The 22,319-nt window shown below is 41.1% G+C and overlaps 1 protein-coding gene across 7 annotated transcripts in view; it reads right to left on the reverse strand.

Moving 5' to 3' along the window:
* Positions 1-135: 135 nt before the first annotated feature.
* The window catches only part of LOC110983605 (MAGUK p55 subfamily member 7-like), a 53,551-nt gene continuing 31,367 nt past the window's right edge, over positions 136-22,319 (reverse strand). For 5 of the 7 annotated variants that reach the window (XM_022242984.2, XM_022242974.2, XM_087134950.1 and 2 more), the window contains 12 exons: positions 13,963-14,044; positions 13,685-13,770; positions 13,033-13,107; positions 12,029-12,052; positions 9,989-10,185; positions 7,954-8,027; positions 7,426-7,512; positions 6,522-6,605; positions 6,004-6,084; positions 5,123-5,325; positions 3,336-3,476; positions 136-2,284 (listed from right to left, as the gene is read on the reverse strand). In XM_022242984.2, coding sequence (XP_022098676.2) covers positions 2,108-2,284; positions 3,336-3,476; positions 5,123-5,325; positions 6,004-6,084; positions 6,522-6,605; positions 7,426-7,512; positions 7,954-8,027; positions 9,989-10,185; positions 12,029-12,052; positions 13,033-13,107; positions 13,685-13,770; positions 13,963-14,044 — 1,311 coding nt within the window. In that variant the 3' untranslated portion in view covers positions 136-2,107. The remainder of the gene's footprint in view (positions 2,285-3,335; positions 3,477-5,122; positions 5,326-6,003; positions 6,085-6,521; positions 6,606-7,425; positions 7,513-7,953; positions 8,028-9,988; positions 10,186-12,028; positions 12,053-13,032; positions 13,108-13,684; positions 13,771-13,962; positions 14,045-22,319) is intronic. The other 2 variants (XM_022243005.2, XM_022243032.2) reach the window with 2 other exon arrangements.

The raw sequence follows: 22,319 nt of genomic DNA on the forward strand, positions 1-22,319 counted from the left end.
ACTCAAGTGTGATAAACCTTGGACGTGTTGGAAACAAGTCATTAAAACTCTGCAAAACAACGCTGAAATACATTTTAACCAGCACAACAACCATGCATGAAAACGGAACATGTTTCAAATCACCCGGAGAACCGCAACTGTAACACATACTGTTTATTGAGTGATGTGCCTCTGCTCAAATGCCGTTATGGTATTTAACATGCTATTTTTTTTTAACAAAATAAACATTTTCACCGAGTTAAGTGCATACTTAACAAAGAACCCAGCAACCAAATCAACATCCAGCTACCACAACAACTATGGAACAGATGAGTCCCCTTTTTCAGTCAAATGAGAAATGGTCTCCAACCACATGATCTAATACTGCAGTTTTGATAAAAATGATGTCATATATGTTCATTTCAGTGTAATTATCAATCCAGTTTCCAGCAGCGTCCAAATGAATGAAAACAGTGGCTGAACAAAGAAATGCCTCACGTGTACCTAAGCTACAATGTGTTTGTAAAGGCCTGATTTCGTAAAGCTGCTAAACTGGCACTAGTGCTTAACAAATTTATATGTTACGCAAAAATCAGCCGGGAACCAGTCATGAGAAATATACAATGCGCTACATTTTGGCGGGTAACCGACCACTGCTAAAGCCAATCATCTTCTGCACGGAGCAAACTTCTAAGCTTAAGCAGCTCTAAAAAGTTAGTCCAAGGTGAGCACACTTTTCTCATGTGGTAGGCCCAATTTTTGTCCGTTAACTGTTGAGGAACACCCTGGACTTGCCACTGGAAGGGAGATTTCTTTAAAAATACTGAAATAGCATGCCCCCCCAAAAAAACAGAGGAAATACTGAACCCTTGTTTCAAAAGATGACAACAAACTTCCATGCACAAGCCTTACATAAATTGCATTTACATATTAAAACAATATTCAGAAGCATTTGGCAATAAAATCGCACAAATAGTCTATCTTGATGGCTTCTCAAAAACATTTAGCCAAAGTGGAAGTGCTTTTTCAGGCTCTGTGTTAGTATCAATAACTAAAGTAAGGTAAAAGCACTAAACTGATAAATACGAAAAGCACCAAAAATTAAAACCAAACGGATTAAGTTGAAATATCATCAAACAATCAAACGGTAAAATGAAGAACTTGTACAATTCATGTTAAATAAAGACATTATTTGGGAATATCAACAGTTAAATGGTTAAATAAAAAAAGTGATATAAACGAAAACATACCAAACGGGCAAAACCAACACAAAAACTTTGTTTGAGCATCCTATAAATATATTGATAGAATTTTTTTACACTGAATCACCTACCATTCGTCAGCCATAAAATGTACTCTCCTTATAAACGTTTCTTGATTAACAAATATATACACCTGTATTTGTACAAAACAAGAAAATAAATGGGCTGGAACCTGATTACTAAGAATAGATTTGTGATACAATTCCTGGACGTCAATGACAGAGCACAAACCTACCACACTCTGTGTGGTGTACATGTAACATAATCACAACAAACCCTTAATATGTATTTAAATTTCAATATTTCGTGCAACTGCAATTTTTTTGAACACATTTCAGAGGTTCCCATGGAGGGGTTTTTACCAACAGGTGTTGGAGCACACAATGACCCTTTCCTGGGGTGTGCAAATGTTTCACAGATTGCACCCTTTCCTTGGCCCATGAGCAACTGGGAAGTCCCCTTTTTGTCCACTGTTACTGCACTCATAAATATTCGCATCCCAGGTCAAGAGGTCATCCTCCATATTATCAAAGAAACTAACAAACTGATTTTACTGTAACTCGAGTGGTCTTAAAAGCTTTTAAGTTATAAAATATGCAACTTCTTCTTGAAGTTTGGGTTTGCTACCTCTGTGGCAAAGATTACTTGTGTTACTTCAAAACACCCCAAAATCTGTTCTCGGAAGGTAAACGTAACTCCAATGAAAATTTTACACACAAAGAGAATGCATTTTAAAAAAAGTTGTTACAATACTCAAAACTGGTGAACTTTAGAGTAAGCGGCTTGTGTCCATTCCAAAGAAATAAGATTCTTTGCCACAATAACTTACTCCTCATTTGGAAGGAGCAGGTAGTATAGGCTTCCATCTACCTCATCCAAGCACTGGGAATCCACTGGGGCTCCACTTCGAGTTTCCTGGCGATGTCCATCAGTTCGTTGTAGGATTGTGTTAGGTGGTCGTTGACAACGACGGCGTCAAAGTAGTTTTTGTAGAGTGACTCCATGCGCATGCCGACATGAATCATGTCTACCATTTCCTCCTCCTGTACAACATTTCATCAGAGGAATATCTGTGATTATGTAGGTGTCCAGACTGGGTGTTACAGGTGAGTTCAGGAAAGTCCTAGGTTGGAACAAAATGGGCTCCTGTCCGGACTCGATTTCGGTCCTGGCTTCAGCAAAGCCTTAGTTATGCATTGGCACAACTCCACTTATGCCACATTTCTGTCGTGGCCCAAGCTACGGCACATTTCACACAACTCACAGAGCGCAAACATACAGGTCCATGCACTGTGCACCAAATTACGGTTTCACTTGAGCAAATCATGGCTTAACTTGAACTTCAGTTTAGGTGGTGCAAGTTGCAGAGAACTCTAGTGTCCATCTGTTGCTAGTCAGTGCAGTCACGTGCAATGTGACAATGACACCATTTTTTTCACGGAGACCAGGTTTGATGTTACTTCAGCCGCGAAGCCAACTGGGACTCTTTCCTAGTTTGTGACTTGTGTGTTATGAGTGCAGTGAGCAGCATAATTCAAACCCTTATGGGTAAATATTATGTTACTGGTAAGAACATACCCCATTATTCTTGGCTAAAAATCCTGACTTAAAAGAAAGAAGATATCAGGGTCATTTTATCCAAAACTAAACGGAAGCATTAAGTTCTGACTCTTTTGTACAAGATTCATGCAACAGTGTATTTGCTGTGCACTCGGGCAATGCCAAGTAGTGATGATTGCTACAATGGCTGGCCATGGCTCATGGGCGAGTCAAGGTACCATGCACAGTCATTCAGAACGTACTGAGTCAGACCCTGTGAGTGTTCAAAATCAAGGAAAACTGTGGAGGCATTAAACCATGTGTACATGACAAACATGTCACCCATTACTGCAAACAGAAACTTCCACAACGCGGTTCCACACTCCCTGTGAAACTGTCATTGGGAAATCATTGTGGGTATACATGTCCTCCGACACAAAGTGGTTAAACTCGGACCTGGACTCCAGGTCCCGCCCCCCCCAGCACGCTCTCAAATGGAGAGCCGAACATTCTGGTTCGGCAGGGTTAAATTCACTGAATCCAGCAGCTACTTACTGTGAAGAGTCGGTTGGCGTTCTTGTCGTGGCCCAGCTTGGTTTTCTGGACTTGCCTTGTCTGCCTCAAGACGTCCAGGGCAGGCGGCTTGACGTAGATGACGTATGGCTTGAGGTCGCTCTCTCTCAGCATCTTCAGGGCCTGGTAGGGACATGGAGATAAACAACAAAGAGATCAGTGATTGATTTGTTGCCCCAGCCCGTCTATTTGTCACCGGTGAGAGGAGCTTGTTGACTAAATATGCAAACTCACCTATTGGACTGGACTGGGTCACATGAGACCCATACTTTTGATCCTTCTTTCCACTCAGTTTTGTTTGTTTTTTTGTTCAGGAAATTCCACGCAACGCCAGCGAAATTTTGTAATGTTTACAGGGTGTCAGAAACAATCCTTTTCTTCTTCCTGGAGTAGCACCCTTAAATTAGGAAGTGGACATTTATAAGTAGGGAAATTTGGTTTGATTTTCTGTTGCTGTCATTTTCAAGAGATTCTTGAATCCAAGTTTTTCACAGGAATGGGAAAACCCATGAAATTGAAGCCAACACATAACTGAAAACCATCCTGGTAGTCAGGAGCTTAAATCTGGTGCACGCTGGGTTTTTTGGGGAGTCACGGCAACTCTTCAACTGACCCAAAGATCCAACTGATATTTGAATAATTTACATTTCAGTAGGTTTAACGGTGCCATTACAAATCAGTACATGATATATCAAGAATTGACGTTGGCTTGGATCACATTGTATGATCAGGTTCCACACAAATCACTGAATATTACTTCATTTAAATTCACCCGTAGCATTTCTACCCTGTGTGTCCAGGGTAATGTCATTTAAAAATTATTTGTCGGGTACAAGTATAAAGGAAAACCCACACAAGAAATATTATTGCACACCATGTTGGCAACACGTATCCCAGCGTCTCCGTGTACAACTACAGTATTCGTTAGTCTATAGTGTTGGTATCAACAGCTCTTCACAACAGCCTGACCATTTGAGACTGAACCAGGGCACGGCCCACACTGCCCTGTGCTGCAGCATGCAAGCAGGTGTGTCAACTCAATTGGCACACCTGCAATACTGTGAGAATGTACGTTTGAGGTCTGATCAAAAGACGTCAATGTGCAACATGAGCACAGTTTGCCTGAGATCGGCCACCACTGCAGTAGGCAAGCATTTGTGACCCGCTCTACAAAAAAGGGTAATAAGTCGCGCAATTCCAAAATATGTTATGGCCTGTTCTATTTGGAGAGGGCAAAATGTCTTCAAAGATGTGATTTTGTGTTTTTTCCTCTATGAACTTGTATAACATTTATGTTTTCAGAATTTGTGACTACAAACATGGATACTGATAAATAAAAATTGATCATTCAGTGTAGGAAATCCTATGAAGCATTGTGTTTCCAAGTAACACACTTTCTGAATATCGACAATAATATAAGATTAAATCAGTGCTCTGAAATATATGATTGCCGAGCTTTCGGTTTCTGAGCACCTTCTTCAGGGCAAGCAGATTCAGTTTTGAATGAACATGGAAAAATAACCACAACGTGGATTTTTCCACATTCATCCACATCACCTCTTGTAGGTCAGTGTAAGCACCCCAGTCACAAATCCAAGGAGACTGCCTTTACTGCAGCGGCATCCCCCTCAAGTGCAGATCACACCACATACTTAATCACTGGGTGTTTAACCCATGTGTACAACCTCCGAGTGTGGTACCAAGGCACTGATGACGTCTAATTCCAGTTGCCGGTATTAGCCCATAAACCAAAGTCTCCACGTCCCTACCTGCGGATGCACGTTGACGATGCAGACTTTGCCTGCCTTGGAGATCCTCTTGATGGTCTCTATGCTGGTCCCGTACAGGTTGCCTTTGTACTCCCCATACTCCAAGAAGCAGTTCCCTCGGATGGCCTCCTCCATTAGCGACCTCTCAATGAAGTAATACTCCTTCCCGTCTTCCTCCGCCCACTTCTTGGGTCTTGAGGTATCTGAAAAATATGAAACCACCATATAATTGCTTTTGGCGCGATCCCTTGATGCACGCTATTCAAACGGAATATCATTGGCCCGTTTATGGCTTGTGAATAGCAACCCTAAATGAAGATACTGACAAAGGTAGAGCCCCGGGTGCCATGTTTCGGAGACCTCCACCTGCATTCTGGTAAATTTGTTTGCTCAAATTTATAATTCGAAGCACCTCGTCAGGTGGTCTAATAACACGCATTTGAAAAAAATAAGGAGTGATTAGGTATGACGTAAAACACAGGAGGAGAGACTGGTGACGTTACCATCATTTTACTTGAACGCGACAAAGGTCGGAAAAGTTTCGTACGGATATTCTGAGTACAGTGGGTGTCCTCAGAGCCAAGCCCTGCATGTGATGTATCTACAGTGTTTTGCGGCTTAAAATATCCTGAATGGTAAATAATATGTACTTGTTTGTAAATAAGGCTGCTGTGTACATGAAGCCTAAACGCTGAACAATGCAAAAAATAAAACCAAAAACCAAGGAGCCGCCAAAAGTGTTGAGTTCAGTCATTTCATGCAACAGTGATCTCTAGTCATGTGTGGGGAAAAAAAGCAGTGGGCACGTATTCAATGTAGGTTTGCTTGTTTGAGCACTCCTCTGTTTGATCACAGAGACCACCACGCATGTCAGTACTTACGGGGAATTGCGGGCTGGTAGCGGTCTGGGTTGGTTGCTATCATTCGTCTCTTCAGCTCGTTCCGACCAACTCCTGGTGGTCCTGAGTGGACAAAAAACAAAAGGGAAAATAAACAATTAATAATCAAGCACAAGTCATCAGTGGATTCAATTTTCAGGCAGGACTGACGACAAAGACACTTTCATCGTGGCAAAAACTACAAGTGGCACATTTACTTCTGACCGGCAGTTCTTTCTGACACCAGGCCGGTAACTCGCTTCTATAAATCAGGCTATTACATCAGTTGTAATCATGAGGTTTCAGCCATACATGTGCATGTACCTTGCATGATGCATGCATGGTAAGGGTGGGACGTTTACACATTTAAACCTTTAAATGAAAAAAGTTCCGAACTGGAAGGCTGTCCATGTATCTAATCCTGACAAGTCGAGAATGGAAATAAAACTCAATTTTAAATGTTGACATGATGATTGCCTTATACAGTGTTGAGACCTCCATGTAATTGTTCCTTGACTCACCGACAAGAACTATTGGTCGCGGATGTTCCGTGGCAAGATATGGGATCACTTCCTCGTAGGTCATGATTTCATGCTGGGCAAATTCTGATGGCAAAAACCAAAACAAAACAAACTAATTGATTCACTTCTTCATCATAATATCTGAAAAAACTCTTCACAAGGAACCTGACTTTGATCAAGCTCTTCTCAGAGAAGTGAAAATAATATGATGAAAATCAATGACCTAACCAGCCCAGAAGGGGGGAAAAAACCTTGTAAAGTCAGATATGGACACTTAGAATGACCATGATGACACCTTGCATGAGTAGGCCTTCGGTGGCTCTGAAGAGAAGGCTGGGCTCAGCCTAGTATGCCATTAGTCTGTTGCCGACCTGTAGGTGGGGTGCCTTCATTCGGAAATTGGTAGTGCGTACTCAATACAATAAGTACGCGAACACAAAATGTTAGGTGACACACTGAGTCCATACAAAGATGACTGTGAGCTATTATTTACAAATCTCAATAAGTCAGGCAAAATCACTTGGTGCTAAAGGAACTAAATAAATACGAAAACACTAGGTACAATTTTACTGAGTTTATAAACAAAATGACTGCTCAGAAAATAACAGGTGCGTGATCTTTTCAAACAAAAACAAGCAGAGAACCTCATTGGCAAATAAATTCAATAGCATGATGTTTCAGTGGGTAACTTTTTTGGGGGGGTTAGCTTTCTACATTCCACGCAAGTTAATTTGGTATCAGTTTCTATTTAAGTCCATCTTCCCTCTTCGGTCAGTGTTGCAGATGAGACCATTTTTAAGTACCGTAAGTCCCCGACCAGACAGAACAACTAGAAGAGCACTGAGGAGTCACAAATGCTGATTTTTAAAGAATGAAAAAAAAGGAACCAACCAAAACAACCTACCGTCACTTTTCTTGGCTTGGTACATAATCTTCTTGATCTTCCGTTTGCTGCCACGGAGACCGCCGCTTCGAGTGGGAATCCTCAGAGCTGTTAAATCCAAATGGTGGAAATTTACTTTAAGAAACTCAGGCTTGAATTAACGTCAAAAGGCACAGAAATACATTAGGATTCAAGAAACTATGGTCCATTTCGCTTGTTTTTCTAGTCTACAAAACTAATAGAACATATGCATCAGAGCTGGGAATTAGACCTTAACCAAGGCTTGTTCTTTAGCTTCCTCTAATTCCATAACTTTTCCTTAATTTTCCATAACCTTTCTGTGACATTCTCCATAAATTTTCCAAGGCTTTCCATAGCCAAACATACTGTTTTCTTGACTTTTGACTGTTTTTGAAATTCATGTGTTGTCTGAAGTAGGGAACCCATTTTTCCTCTCCAAAAACCGTTTTCAAATAAGGAATTAAAAAAAGAAACAAAAAAAATGAAAATCCCCACAAAACACAGAGGAAGGAAACAAAATAATCTTACAGCTCCTCTGAAACGCCAACTCTGTTGAGTGATTGCCCAGCGGCATGGTAGGACATTTGTTGAGAGCCTGCCGTCTGCAGTTTAGAGAAGAAAAAGGTTTCAAATCATAACAATTTCAAAATATCAATGAAATCTCAAACTCAATTTTGCAGCAGGTCCTCAAAAGTAGATCTTGAGACCGTCCTTGATATAATTAAGAGTAACTGTAATACTTCTGATCTTTTCCATCATGCAAGTGATCTTAAAGCACCGTACAATTATTATATCATATCACGAGAGTACGAGACCAATTTAGAAGTTGATATTCTCGAACATCTATAATGAAGCCACTTATACTCGTTTATGTAGAGGAAAGTAGGGGTAGAGTATAGGCAGGTTCATACTCGCTGCGTACGCACTGTGTATGCAGTGCGAGGGTCTATTCTGAGGCGTCTACATTGCGTGACGGAATGCGGTTTGTGAAAATAATGGATAGTGCGTACGCACCAAACGTATGCGTAGTCGGACAACTTGAAATTCTGAAATAGGGCGGCGCCCTAGAATGCAGTTTGTGAAAATAATGGATAGTGCGTATGCACCAAACGTATGCGTAGTCGGACAACTTGAAATTTTAAAAACTTTTGTTGGATGCACACACGTACCTGAGACTTGAGAAAAGACGAAAGTGCCAACAACATTTACATTACGCGCTCCGCGTTTGCAAACACAGCAAGTATGAACCAGCCCTAATTTTCCCAAGGTAAAAACCTACAACCAACTGCTAGATTCAAACCCCAGATACTATTATGGGGTCACTAATCCTAACTGCTAGGTGAATGCCCCAAAGTTTGAGACTTGGGCCCAATTTCAAGGCGCTGCTAAGTGCACGATTTTACGCTAACAGAGGCTCCACGTATGTCATGGAGACCGTACGCCATGCTGTAAGCACAACTTCAAGAAGTTACGAGTTGCGAGTAATAAAAATTTATGGGGCCAGCTGAGTAGAGTCTGACTTGGGTTGGTAACGAGTCATTTTTGCAAGTCCAAGTCATTTTTTGCAGGTCAAAGTCAAGTCACAAGTCAAAGCTGGTATTTACAAGTCAAGTCACAAGTCACAAAAATAGCAACTTGAGTCCAAGTCACATGACTTGAGTCAGCAACTCTGTTAGTGATGTAACAATGGAAATCTGTATGCGTGCCCATGAAACTTCCGTGTTAAGTACAGCAAATGTAAATTGATGGTCATTAAATATGCTCACCATTGAGCAAATTTTTATGCTGTGGTTAGCAAAAAATTGCTTAACGTTAACCAGTGCTGTGAAATTAGGCCCTGCCTAACATCTTTAGCATTGCCACAGGTCCTGCAGGCTTGTATACCAGTTTAAGTGACTGAGAACTGCTTGGCACTGCTGTGGCCGGGTTTCATATATCTACTTAAATGTGATGCAGAAAATATCTGCTTAGCAAAAAAACGGGTTACCAGCTAAACTGTCATTCAATGTGTCTACTACTTGTGGCTTGTTCCCAGCTGATTTTTGCTTAGTATAAAATTGTGCCAAGCAACATTTCCTGTTTTGCAACCCTCTAAATTAAGCCTTTTGCGCATTAAGTTTTAATGAAATCTGGTACACTCAGTTCTTTAACTTCACATGAACATAACAATGTGTATTCTCCATACTAAAAACACTGTTGCTATTACCTTGTGATTCAGGGCAAGCTTTTGCTTAGTTACATAAGAGACGCCTTGCACCAGTGCACTGTTCTCAATGGCTATGAAGGGCATAAAGAAACCAGTCCATTCCAGAAACGGTGGTCGCTTTGCAAAAGCTTGCCCCAATGACGAGGTATAGCAACAGTGTCTTTAGTCTGGGGAATTCAAACTGTCGTGTTTATGTGCAATCAGATAACTCAGTGTACCAGATTTTATTCAAATTTAACTTGCAAAAGACTTTTTGGGCCCTGGTCAAGGACGGAACTGGGGGAGGGGGGCCAACAGGGACCATGGTCCCTCCCCCCCAAAAAGTGGTTCTGGATCCGTCCCTGGATGTCAGTGTACCTTTCCTGTAGGAGTTTGCTGGGGATGAGGCCAGCTCGTGGGCCTTTCACCCCTTCCCGTCTCGCCTGCCACCACATCGGGTCGTCCTGGTTCACGATGTGCAAGATGTCGCCCTTCTTGAAGGACAGCCCCGCCTCTGGGCAGGGGATGGCATTATCGTTATACGGGTTGTAGTCAAAATATGTCTTGACGCGCACCTGATTTACAAATGAAAAAGAGCAAGTATGATCATTAACAGAAATATAAAATATCATCCATATTGACTGCCATTTCTTGGGGAACTTTCCTGAATTGTCAAACATCCAACGTCAAACCGCTGTGCAAGAACCCAATGCTTTATTTAACTTTCAATGGGTGTGAGCCACACGCACGCACATACTTGTTCCGTAAGTGGAAGGGCAACCCACATGTTGGATACCAAAATGCTAATTGGCCCAGTTTTTGTTGCCCCAATTTGCTCTTGACTTTCGCCACCAAAAGAAATTTTCCTCGCACTGCTGTTAAGGCCTAACCAGCAATAATGGCCGGGACCTGCATTCTTAAATTGTACAAACTCCTTTAAATCAAAACAAGGTGGACATGGAAGAACCACTAGGTGCAATGCTAAATTTGTCATGCATCAAATCTGTAAGTGATTCTAGCTAAGGTGTTGCCAAGGTGAGGGAAAAATGTTCTTTCGTATCCATGTTCCAGATTTCTGACAGTAAGACTAGATTTGCGATAAAAATGCTCTTCATGAACCTTCTATAACTTCTGCAAATCAAAGTACAGACTTTATAGAATGTTTACCAACAGATTGAGAAGTTATTTAAAATAATTTGGGGAGAACAAATGTCATCAACTTAAGAAACGCAAAAAAAAAAAAAATGAACTCACTTTCTGAAATGGCATGGCACAGGGTAGCAGCAACATGCAATGGAAATGAACAAACATGGATGATTACTGTATTACATGAATGAATAAATAAAGACGAGGATGATATTATCAGGTCAGCCCCAAGGAGTGTCATATAAAGGAGGTCATATAAAGGTTGTTCCTGCAAATAGCCCATATTTGTGCTGTTTTGCTTTGTGGCCACTTTTGGACCATCGCAACAACATGTGACACACTGTTGTGTGACACAACCACTGTCTTTCAGGTAATTCAAGTCCCAAATCCAATCCAACAGTCCTTAATTTTCACCAAATACGAAATTTCAAGTTGGATTAGAGTTAGAGTTAATCAAAAGTTGGTACTTCTGTGGTGAATCACTCATTTTTTGAGGGATTCAAACCTTTTACCTCTGCACAGCAAAGATGGTATGAACAAAACAACTGTTTTATTTTTAGATTGTGATGTAAGAAGTATCTAAATAGGGAATTTGCTAGCCATGGTAAGAGTTTTCTCATTGGCACGCAACTAAGTGAAGCCAACCACTAGACAGGCCTTATTTAATAAGTTCATAACCCTGGAGGAAAAACATTATAACTAGACTTCTCAATGCACATCATGATTTGCTCGGTTGCTAAAAAAAAAGTGTCCCACATCACAGCAGCTGCAAATATGAATAATGATCCTTCCTGCCATGCATATTGTGTTTTTTTCTGAAGCAAACATGCTGTGTCAATACACATGAATAGGCAAACTCATTTCTGAATAATAAACAGACCTGCAACAGTCTTTTAAAAAGGCTTTGAAAACAAACCAAAACAGAAACTGAAACCAACAACAAAACAAGCCAAAGAAAACAAAAAACCTGGGGAAACTGTGTCATGGTCATGTCCTCGGGAACACAACTAGAGTGAGTAATGAATATACATGTAACTTTTTCTGACGTCAGCAACAATCCTCATGAATAATGCAATTGGCCTGCACCTGACAATGAGTGCCTGGAAGTTACTTATTCACAATGATCTTTGTTAATGTCAGACACCTTTACTTTCAGGAGAGGACCTTGTTTTGTTTTGATTTTTTGTTGTCTGAAAATAAATTCTTTGCAAACACAACATTTCACATCTCTGAAGATCGCACAATGCATGCCACATGCCTCAGTGCCATTACCTGCGTTGGAATTATTTCACATTTCTGGAATGGGAACAAAAAATGTAAAAATAGTGGTTTAGTTGGGAATATCGCCAACCATTTTGATTACTTTTTGTGATTTTTAACCTCTGTTTGGATAATTAGGGGTAAAAATTACACAATCAAGACTGTTCTTTGCACTGCATGTTACATAAGAAGATCCTGAAAGTAGAGAAATCACACGCTTTTCCGCAACTTTAAAATCCATTATGTACTTCTTTTGTATGAGTGCATCTGCAATAGTTTCTAGGTTATCTTACTGACTGAAATGCCTGCGTTAGTTTGGTGAGGTGATTTTGGAATTGAAATGACCAAATACAATGAGACATTTCACAACTGTTAGTTCGTAAAATGGTCTGTGCAGCTGTGAGACTGTTATCTAAGCACTATAAACACAAATATGAAAGAACTTTAAAGGACTTTTTAATTCTGCTGGGAGATTAACGACAAAGTCGTGTTACAGAAAATACATTCATGAATTAAAATAAAATTTAGGGTCAGTCTATACATTTTTAAAACTTATCCAACTTTGAAATACAAAAATCATATCACACTTTAAATGTTAAACATAACAATAAACCAAATAAATGTTAACAGGACATTAACAACTCCTATGAGACCGTATACATGTACAAATTTCTCCTTTAGCATTATCTTTGTACTGCAAAACAAGATTTTTAATTTCAGTCTTTGCTTTATGGATCAAATTTCATAGAGGTAGTTAACCCAATAGAAGCTGAAACACCTTTAAATCCATGTACGGCCTCTTGACTACTTGATAACTTGATTCCAGGTTTGAGCTTGCATATTTTTTCAATTCTACATCAATTTGAACTTAGAAACTGACTGCAGTGGCTCTTGACAACTATCAGTGTTTAGTTAGGGAGGAATGTACCGCTATGACTGAGCAGTGATTAGCCAGTGGTCATGGTGAGGATGCATCCTGAGGATGCATCCCATCATGCCTCTGACAACTCTATTACCTGGCTCTCCATCGCATTTCTTGTCTCGACTTCGGCTGGGACGAGCTTGAAGGTGATTGTTCCATCGGATGAGGACTGCGCACAAAGTACATGTATGGAGAAAAAGCCAATTAGTCTGGTGCTTTACGAGGCTATACTTCCATAGAAATTATCAGTACAGTGGCCAGTATGAGACCGAGTCTGAATAGCATAACAAAGGTCCATAAAATTAGTTTGGTTACATAAAGTTATAATTTATTCATGATTCACGAAACAAACATGTTCCCAAAAAAAAACTTCTGAAAAAGAGAATCTGCAAGAGATCAATTTCTTAAATTATTTTGAATGGACTTTTGATTGTCACCTTGTGATACCACAAGATATGGGAGACTAGTGATGTTGTCAAGTAAATAACAAGTCTTCAAAAGTTTGCACAAATCCACCACCAATCGTCACAAGTCCAACATCATTCATTCTAACAAGTCTATCACAAGCATTCATGAGTCCACTGTAAGTTACCCAGTCCAACTTTGAAATCACAACTTGAGTTATTCAGGAGAACACTGCCAAGGGCATCCCGTTGTTACCAATGATCCCCAATTAAGATGTCACCAGAAATGTGCTGTGACTTTTGCCCAGTTTTAACTACATTGCAGGAGGATATTTGACTTACCAGGAGGCTGACTACTTCGTCAGGGTCTCTTCCCCTCACGTCCACCCCATTCACCTCATGGACCACATCACCTACATGAATCAATCCTGCAAGACGAACAAACTTTCACATATCAACAGAGCAAACCCACCAGAAGAAAACTAATGACCTCACACAATTTATGGACACTTTGAAAAACTCTAAATTTTAGAGCTGACAAAAGGTTGAAATAAAACTATAACACCAGAAACAGACAATTATACATGGATTTAATTTGATTTTCAGATCTTTTGGCTTACCACTTCTGTCTGCAGCACCACCGTGCATTACCCGGGCTATCACTACAGAGTTAAGCACATCATCCCATTTTATTGTAGCTCCCTTTGGGTGGGTTAAAAAAAAAAGGATAAAGCTATCAAAAGGCACAAGTAAAAATTAGGAATTGTACACCAGTATAAAGGTTTTTCATGTGATGTAACATGACGGGCAAAGGCATTTCAGGAAGCGTACCACGTCTGTGAAGGCACGCACATTTTTATAGGCAATTTCATGTATGCAAGTATATTGAGAGACTTGGAAGGCACATGCGTTTCCACGCACATCTGTGTAAATTGAACGCTGACCGTCAAAAATCAAGTGACCAAAAATCTTCTATATATGCTGCATGGTCTGACTTCATGTGCAGTTTGCTGCGGCGGCGGTGGAAGTTGAGGACCTGTTTTCCTCGGGGGGTCTTCACTGTCACCACTGTCAAGATTTAAAGGGGTCTCAGTTGCGGCAGAAAAGTTCTGAAAGTTGGAAGGGGGCCCTGTTACATGTCTCTGGGGGGGACTGAAAGAGAGGGCAGATAATCTTTCCAAAATGCTAGAGGAAATTCCTCATGCTTGAGGACTGTGGCTTCGATCCCGGCACACTTCTTCAGGCATATCCTCGCAAAGTACATGTAAGCCGCTGTTATTTTACTTCAATAGCCTATCATTCATATTTAACAAATTCAGGAAAACTGCGGTGGACTGGCATTTTGGTAATCATGGGGGAAAAAAAAAAAAAAAAGAAATCCAATACGTGTCTTTGCATTATTTTTGTGTAATTTTAAAAGCATTCTGTGCAAAACAGATAGAATAAGATAATCCAAGGGAAACTATGTGTAAATCCTATGTACAATTAGATAACCCCCCTTTCCCACCATAGGAAACACTTCCACAGGGAATTGCCTGGTGACGCTGGCGGTTTGAAGCCCTCAATATTGAGGTGAATCTTGTAAACACTGTTATGGGATGTTTTCACAGCTCTGCACAAACTTATAGCATCCCTATAACCGGTGTGATTCCCATAGTCTGCTCAAATATTCACAAGGCCAACAAACCATGACACTAGATGTTTCATGAAATGAATGGAGAGATGGTACAGTACTTGTTTTCTATATTGAACACAAAATGGCAACATAACATCTTCTTCACTCACAAACATGTCTGTGTACATAAACAAAGAACAGTGACGACAGCTGTTTCCCAAGACTTGCAACCAAAACTGATGTCAGAGAAATGACAGTTGAGAGGTCCTGAATATATTCGGAACAGAAATCCTGACACCTTTTCACCGGTTGGGACAAGGATGACAAACACAACATTGGAGGTATATGTACATGTAGACGGAATTATTGACAACATTTTGGAAGCCGGATGTCACCGTGACCAGAGTGGTTGTGGGTTGAAGTTGACGAGTCAAAAGCTCTGGAAAAGCTCTGAGTACATTCAACTTATATATCAATTAAACTCATGCCAGTATAGGGCAAATCTAAAGATAAAAACCAGCACAGCCTGTTGATTTTTCAAGTGGATGACATGATAAATTGAAGTCGGACACCGTGTGTAATATTCCTTGACTTGGGTCAAGGTCAAACTGGAATCCTGCCTGGCAAACACTTCCTTCTAGGGTTGCAGATCTGGAATAACCTCTCCCTGTCTGTCATCTGAGTTCTCGAGTCCCTCGTCATCTCCTAACAAGGATGCTTGCCTGTTAGTGACCGCCAGTTACTAATGAGGACTATTTCAAAACAGGGCCCATTTTTTTCTTACGGACCAGTCCCAGTACAATTTCTGGAGTTCATTACGGGCTTGTCACTGATCAACCTTGAATTGCCACAACATCATTTTGCGGGAAAGGTCAGTCAATGTCAGAATTTGAAAATCAACATGAAAGTGGTTTTAAAGTATCTTTTTTTTTAGTAGATTTCTCTTGAAAGACATTCAGATGGTTTAACAGCTCAAAATAACAATTTTGCTCTGACATAAACATCCAGCCATCAACACTCTCCCCCCATTTCAGCATAAAAAATGGAAAAAGTTGATTTTTTTTGGTTACCTTCTGTTACATCTTCAAAAAACCCTTTCTGCATTGTTTCCTTCAAAAATGATTTGTGGGTTTCAAACTATGGACAGTGTGGGCCCTTCCCAACACTCAGAGGATTTTTTTTGCACATACCCCTTGAGGTAAAGTTCATTCTTTTCACACTGAAGCAATCCAACCTCTGACCGTTTCTGACGTAAAAATTCAATTCTGACTTTGTATGGGAACAATGAGCATGACACCTATACTGCATGTCCACAGTGCAAACAATGCATACAAAGCATTGTTCTGCATCATGTCGAAATCCAAACCCTGAAGAATTTCTGGCCTCTAGTGTGGGCACAACGCAGTTTGGCTCAGTAAAACGCAACAAAACCTACTAACACATGTACATGTAAATGGGCAGGTGTTTGCATATTAAACTTCCCATGTAACTTGCGAAAGTACAAAACATTCCATGGTGGTCTGTAATGAACATGAAGTGGGTAGGGAAATCATTGCCTCTGTGAGGTTCCCCCAAAGCAATGGAACGAACGATTTTATCTTACTCCTCTTCTGTGAAGACCCCAATAATATTGGCCCCTCCTCCCAACACCTGCCCTGAATACCTAGGACCAAAGTGTAAACAACACTCTTGCTGTAATTGCAGGCGGTCATTTCCTCAGTACGCGACTGAGGCCGACCTGGTCCCGGTATTTCACTGTGACCGACTTGTGACTCAAGCCCCCCTGTTTCCTGAGCGTGGGTTATCTACACAAATTAGCCCAAATTGGAATGGACGAGCGCTAATCCAGGTTGGATTAAGAGTTGAGCCCTGGAGCTTAGTGGCAATCAGTGTCTGGCTGTGTGGTTAGGTGACAACGGAGGGGGGGGGGGAGTTTGGGGATGGGGATGGGGGTTAGTGCCAAACCACATGCAGGTGGGTTTCTCAAACTGTCTTCATACTGCTGATAATTCACTGCTCATCAATCAGTTTGTTTGAGCATGTCTCAATGCTATTCGTCTAGACGTTTACGGCTTGGTAACTTAATTTGCTTCCTATGGTGTCTGCTGCCTGTGTTTTGGGAGATGCTCTTTCTCTGCAGCCTTGTCTTGTCACTAAAATACCAAATGCAAATTAACATGCCCAACTCCTGCAAAATTCCATCCCAAGTTGTCAAGTTCCCAGTCCAAGTAACCAGCAACTGATACGAATTGTAACAACGACATGAAGTTGTCATGTGTTTTGTTTACCAGACGTGTGATCCGACTGCCTTGTGATCAGCTTGCGATGGACTTTACTACAACTCTGATACCAAGCAGCCTCCAAAATATGTCCTTAGAGTAAAGGAGCACCGGTACATTATTTAAATGTAGGTAATTTCACAAAATATTGAAATCCCGACACTGGCACAGGAAGCCTGTTCCTGCAGGGAGTAAAGATGATTTGCTTGTAGAGCAGTGGGTTCAATATATATGTACATGTACATTCCCTTGCCTATCCCTCTTGTCCTGCAAAACATCATTCCATCATTTTTATCATACAAGGACACACATGCTTAGATTTCACAATCAGCCTAAATGCACAAGTTCATTTATGGTACGCGTCACAGCTAATTTAGCTGCTCCGTTATCAGGTTCTTAAACACAGTGAAATATCAAAATAGCAGATGCAATCTCGGCTACTAAATTTGACGAGCGGGATATCTTTTACATACACAAAACTGTGATCCATCACAACTCCAATGATTTTCAACTTCTGCGCCTTCCCTCTTAATGCAGTTATCTTCACGGGCAGCACCGCTAGTGCAGACAGGAGGGCTCTGTGATCCCTCTACACAAACTACATGTACATTGTAGGTCCCAAACCACTACAGGATTAGTGGCTCTTTTACACAGTCACCAGACAGGAATCAGGTTCCTCATCTTCTTCTTCATTTTCTTCCTCTCCAATCCTTGCCGCATGCTGTGTGACTGATGCTTAGTCAGGTCCCGAGGGGGGAGGAATGCACTGTTGACTGGGATGGGGTTGATGTTACAGTCACTTTCAGGAGAGAGGCCTGCCAGTCTGATAAAAGTAATGTGGACAGGATTTTCAAAATGTACATCCTGTTTCTATTTGGTAACATCATTCCCCCCCCCTCTAAAAAAAATCTGCGAGGATGGATAAAATAAGGCGAAAATTTTTTTTTTATTCAATTGATGGAGAGCTCTGTCTTGAAAATGAAAGCTGAGTAGGACGGGGCTGTTTCATTTCAAACTGAAGATGGTCTAAACAAGGCCAATCGTACTGATGTCAACTCAAGTGATTGATTCTTGGACACTTTGACAGTGAAACGGAAACCGGATGGAGTGCTGCTGGCACTGTTGCCAATCTTGTAAAAAAAAAAACCACTGAATTGACAAAACTAAACAGCCAGAGTCTGGGCCATGGCTGAAAATTGCTACTGACAGCTCAAAGAATATATTTTTTTGGAGATGTGCATCTTGAAAACAAACTTGATGAAACACTGCTGACACTAAAATCGTCCATGATGGATGCCTTGTATCCCGTGAGCCATAGTTGAAGGAACAGCCTAAATGCAACTGCCTCTTAATTGGGGACGAGAATGGCACTTTGAAAATGAAACAGATACCGTACTAAAAGGGGAAATGAAGCGAGATTATTAAGGGCGCCATATAAGGTACAACTTCTTATCTCAAACAACTTGGAGATACCAGTCCGTACATACATTATCACCGTCAGGACAGGGATGTGCACAGTGATGCATCTTCAGGAAACCTAAGCACAAAATGTGAGCCAATTTACCCTCAGTGGGACCATGACCATTATTCAAAGAAACTTGTCAAAATGGTAGTATACAGCACTATGGGAGCCCCTGTGAAGAAAGCTGCCTCTGACTTTTTCAATAAGATATAGATCCAATCGATGACGATGTTGAGTGACTAATGATGGAATTTCACCAAATGGGTTGTCCACAGAAATTCGAATGGAACAGTATTAGGCCTGCAGATCTGTGTGTAGTAGCAAGTGACCACGTACCCTACAACCCACTTGAGCAAGTACACGTACTGTACCTGCTAATAGCAAGTGTACAAACACTGTCAATGTTGGCAAGTATCAGCAATGTTCATCTATGTGGAAATGCAACTCCTTTTATTGTATACTTCTGTATTAACAAAGCAATGAATGCAAGCCTTGATCCAACTCCACCGCCCCGCTTGACTACAACTCCATCTGACATGCCACTAATCCACAGAAGGGGTGAGTGTACGTGCCTGGAACTGACGAAATTCATCCAACATGTACAATTTGACTGACCAGATTTAAGGGGGCTTAAGCCGTAAAACCCCAAATTAGAAGTCTAGGGTCCCATGGACTTTGAGAACAAACTGTTTCAATTAGTGGGATGCTTCATTGGGACACGAATTAAACTGTATTTGGGGAAGTGGCTGTGATGATTGAAAGGGATGTATTCTTCAAAATCCAGGGTAGCCTATATTTTCTGCCTGCGAAGTATTCATCTTGTCTTGGAAGAGCTCCCAGCTTTATCGACACACTTAGTTAGACAACAGTCTTCAACATGAAAGCACCTACAGGTATTTACAACAAGCATACAAAGACTGCAGACGGCAGATCATAAGGTGACTAGATGAGGAAGTGCAGTCCTTCAATGACTTTTAGGATTAATCATAAAAAAGTGGTCCAGGTTGTGCAAGGCTGTAAATCCCATTTGTCACTCCTTCTCTTCACTTAAAGATCTATCTAGCAAGTCTAGTTGTCTCGTTATCAAAAAAGTTTTCTGCCCATGAAACATGCATACAGTGTGTAAACAGGTAGATCATTTTCTCAGCTTCAAATTCAACAACAGTCCTGGCAGGGGTAAAATGTGATTGATTGTGGCACGGCTATATTTACTTGTATACAACTTGTTCTCTTTCTCCATCTCATTCCAAAAAATATAACTTCATCCAATCTTTCACTGAAAGTTCTAACCCACAGCCCAGTTGATTTTGCTGAGTGTCCTAAAACATAAACAGTAGAATTACGTCAGTAAATTCACCAATTCCAGGCAAGTTTGGACCAGATGAAATAAGCCATTCACTGATCATTCTGTGTACATTTTAGCTGGGAGTCATAAGTGATGTAATGAGTTATCCAGTTTGCAGAATAGACATTTGGTGTGTTCTGAAAGTCTTTGAGCCACATTAAGCAACTTTCTTACTAAGGAAGGTAGTATCTTACCAGTCCAGAGGCACACTTGTTCATTCATTGTCAAAATACTCTTTATCTCCAGGAATCAGGGTAAGAAAAACCAACTGGTCAAGGATATCATACAAGGGGAAAAAACACCATTACAACGTGGCACTTTTGCAGCCTGTCGTGTCCTCTGCATTTTGTACGTTCTAAACGAAATTAAGAATCACGCAGAGAAAAGGGTTGCGCAAAATCTGCAGGACGGTGTCTTTATTTCTTCACTTTTTGACTCCACACGATTCCCCCCCATCCTGAATGTTGCCAAAACCAACATTTAAACAGGTAATTTGAATTATCTGCAAGGGAGCAGTACAATCTATCAGAAAACAGCCTGTTGCAGCCTTCCACCAAGTCACACCAACACATAGGGACCTGTGCTGGTTTGCTGCCAAACAAGGGATGCTGGAAATTTTCCTTTATTAGGTATAAATTGCTGACATTATCAGACCACTGCACCATAACAAGAGTGTGACCTGTCACCTGCCAACACACCCTGAATCCAACTCAACTCATGTGCAATTTCAAGTATGTTTGGAGCCAAGTTTCACGTTCAAACATCTGACACACTCAATGTGCTTGGGCATTTTATGACATGTATTCATGTCATTTTCGCTCTAACAGTTCCTGTCATCTGATTGGGGAATTCTTATCACATGACTTACTCGTTCAAATACCGTACACCCCGAGCCGCATTGCAGATTTCTTGTAGGCAACTAAGGTGAAGCCACTAAGCCTACGCACTGTGACATCATTTATAAGATCCAGCTGGATTGATATCAAGCGTGGCAAAAGTATGACATTAATTTCCCCATTTTCCTCCTTGCGTTTCACTTCACAGCCCTTACCTTCCACTCCTTTATCCAAGCCAGTCTGCCAGGATTGAAAGCATCGGTGTTGAATGTCACAGGGCTGTGACGGACTCTTTCAAGAAATCTTCAAATCACAGAGATCTGTATGTGTATTTTGGTTGTGAAAGAACACAGGGCATTTTGTATGGGACGTTAATTCCATGATTCGGAGCCTTGTCCTTCAGTAACTTCAAGAACTTCTTTTGCTGTTTAGGTGTGCTTTTCCTGTTCACAGGTGGTTCTTTACCCACAGATATAACACACAGAATAGTGCAACAGTATAGAATGTTGTACAAATCTTGCCAAAATGGATGTCACAACAAAAAAGGGGTTGAAGGCCCCAAGTTAAATACAAATAAGAACTTTCATAATCTGTAAGATCAAGTCAAAAGACAAATATGTTTCACATGAATGTGTGTCAGATTAATTTTTTCTCCTCAATTTGCTCAAAATCATTATGAAGACCTCTTATTTCTTTCATCTTAGGCATTTCAGATTTTCTCCAACACATACAAAGGGTTTGTGTTGTGTGTTCATACATGTAAGCAATCACACATTCGCCATTTGTACCTCTGTCTAGAGCTACTGTATGTCCAAGCCACCTCACAACGCCAACAGCTGTGATTGCAGGTACATGTCCACATCCATGTACATGTATGTACATGAAATTCCCTTTGCATGCAATGCTGTTGTGCCTGGTTACTGCACGCGTGCATGCTTGAAATATAACAGACCCCTGTTATTAAGCCGTGTCCCCTTACTGGTGGCAAAGTTAGCCCTACCCTATGAGGGCAGCATGCTAAAATAGGCAGAACTCAGGAAACACTTCACTAAGGGCTGAACAAACAAGCCGCCCCATTGCCACAAAAGAACTTTCCGTCTCAACAGCTCTTGGTCACCAGCTTTTTTCGCGTCTAGCTTTTGTCTCCCTCAGAAAAATTTGCGGAACCTACGGTTCTCCAATTTCCAAGCCAGTTAAGGGCACCACCATCTGTTTACCTTTGTAAGTTAGCGGCACTGTACAAAAATCTAAAGCTTCCTTTTCCCAGACCACCCACTTCTCATCCTCTGATCTTATGTCATCTCCCAGTGACCAGTTTGAGCAGCTGCATGGGTACTGGTTACGTTCAGCTGGATGGGAGCTGTGCAGTGTTGGCCATTATCCAATACGGGCCAGCAGGACGTGAACACAAGTGCCTCCCTGTCAAATCTGACCATGATG

The sequence above is a fragment of the Acanthaster planci genome, linkage group LG03, assembly GCF_054643075.1.
Source record: "Acanthaster planci isolate LZ-2023a linkage group LG03, COTS_SCS, whole genome shotgun sequence".
In the NCBI taxonomy this organism is placed as follows: Eukaryota; Metazoa; Echinodermata; class Asteroidea; order Valvatida; family Acanthasteridae; genus Acanthaster; species Acanthaster planci.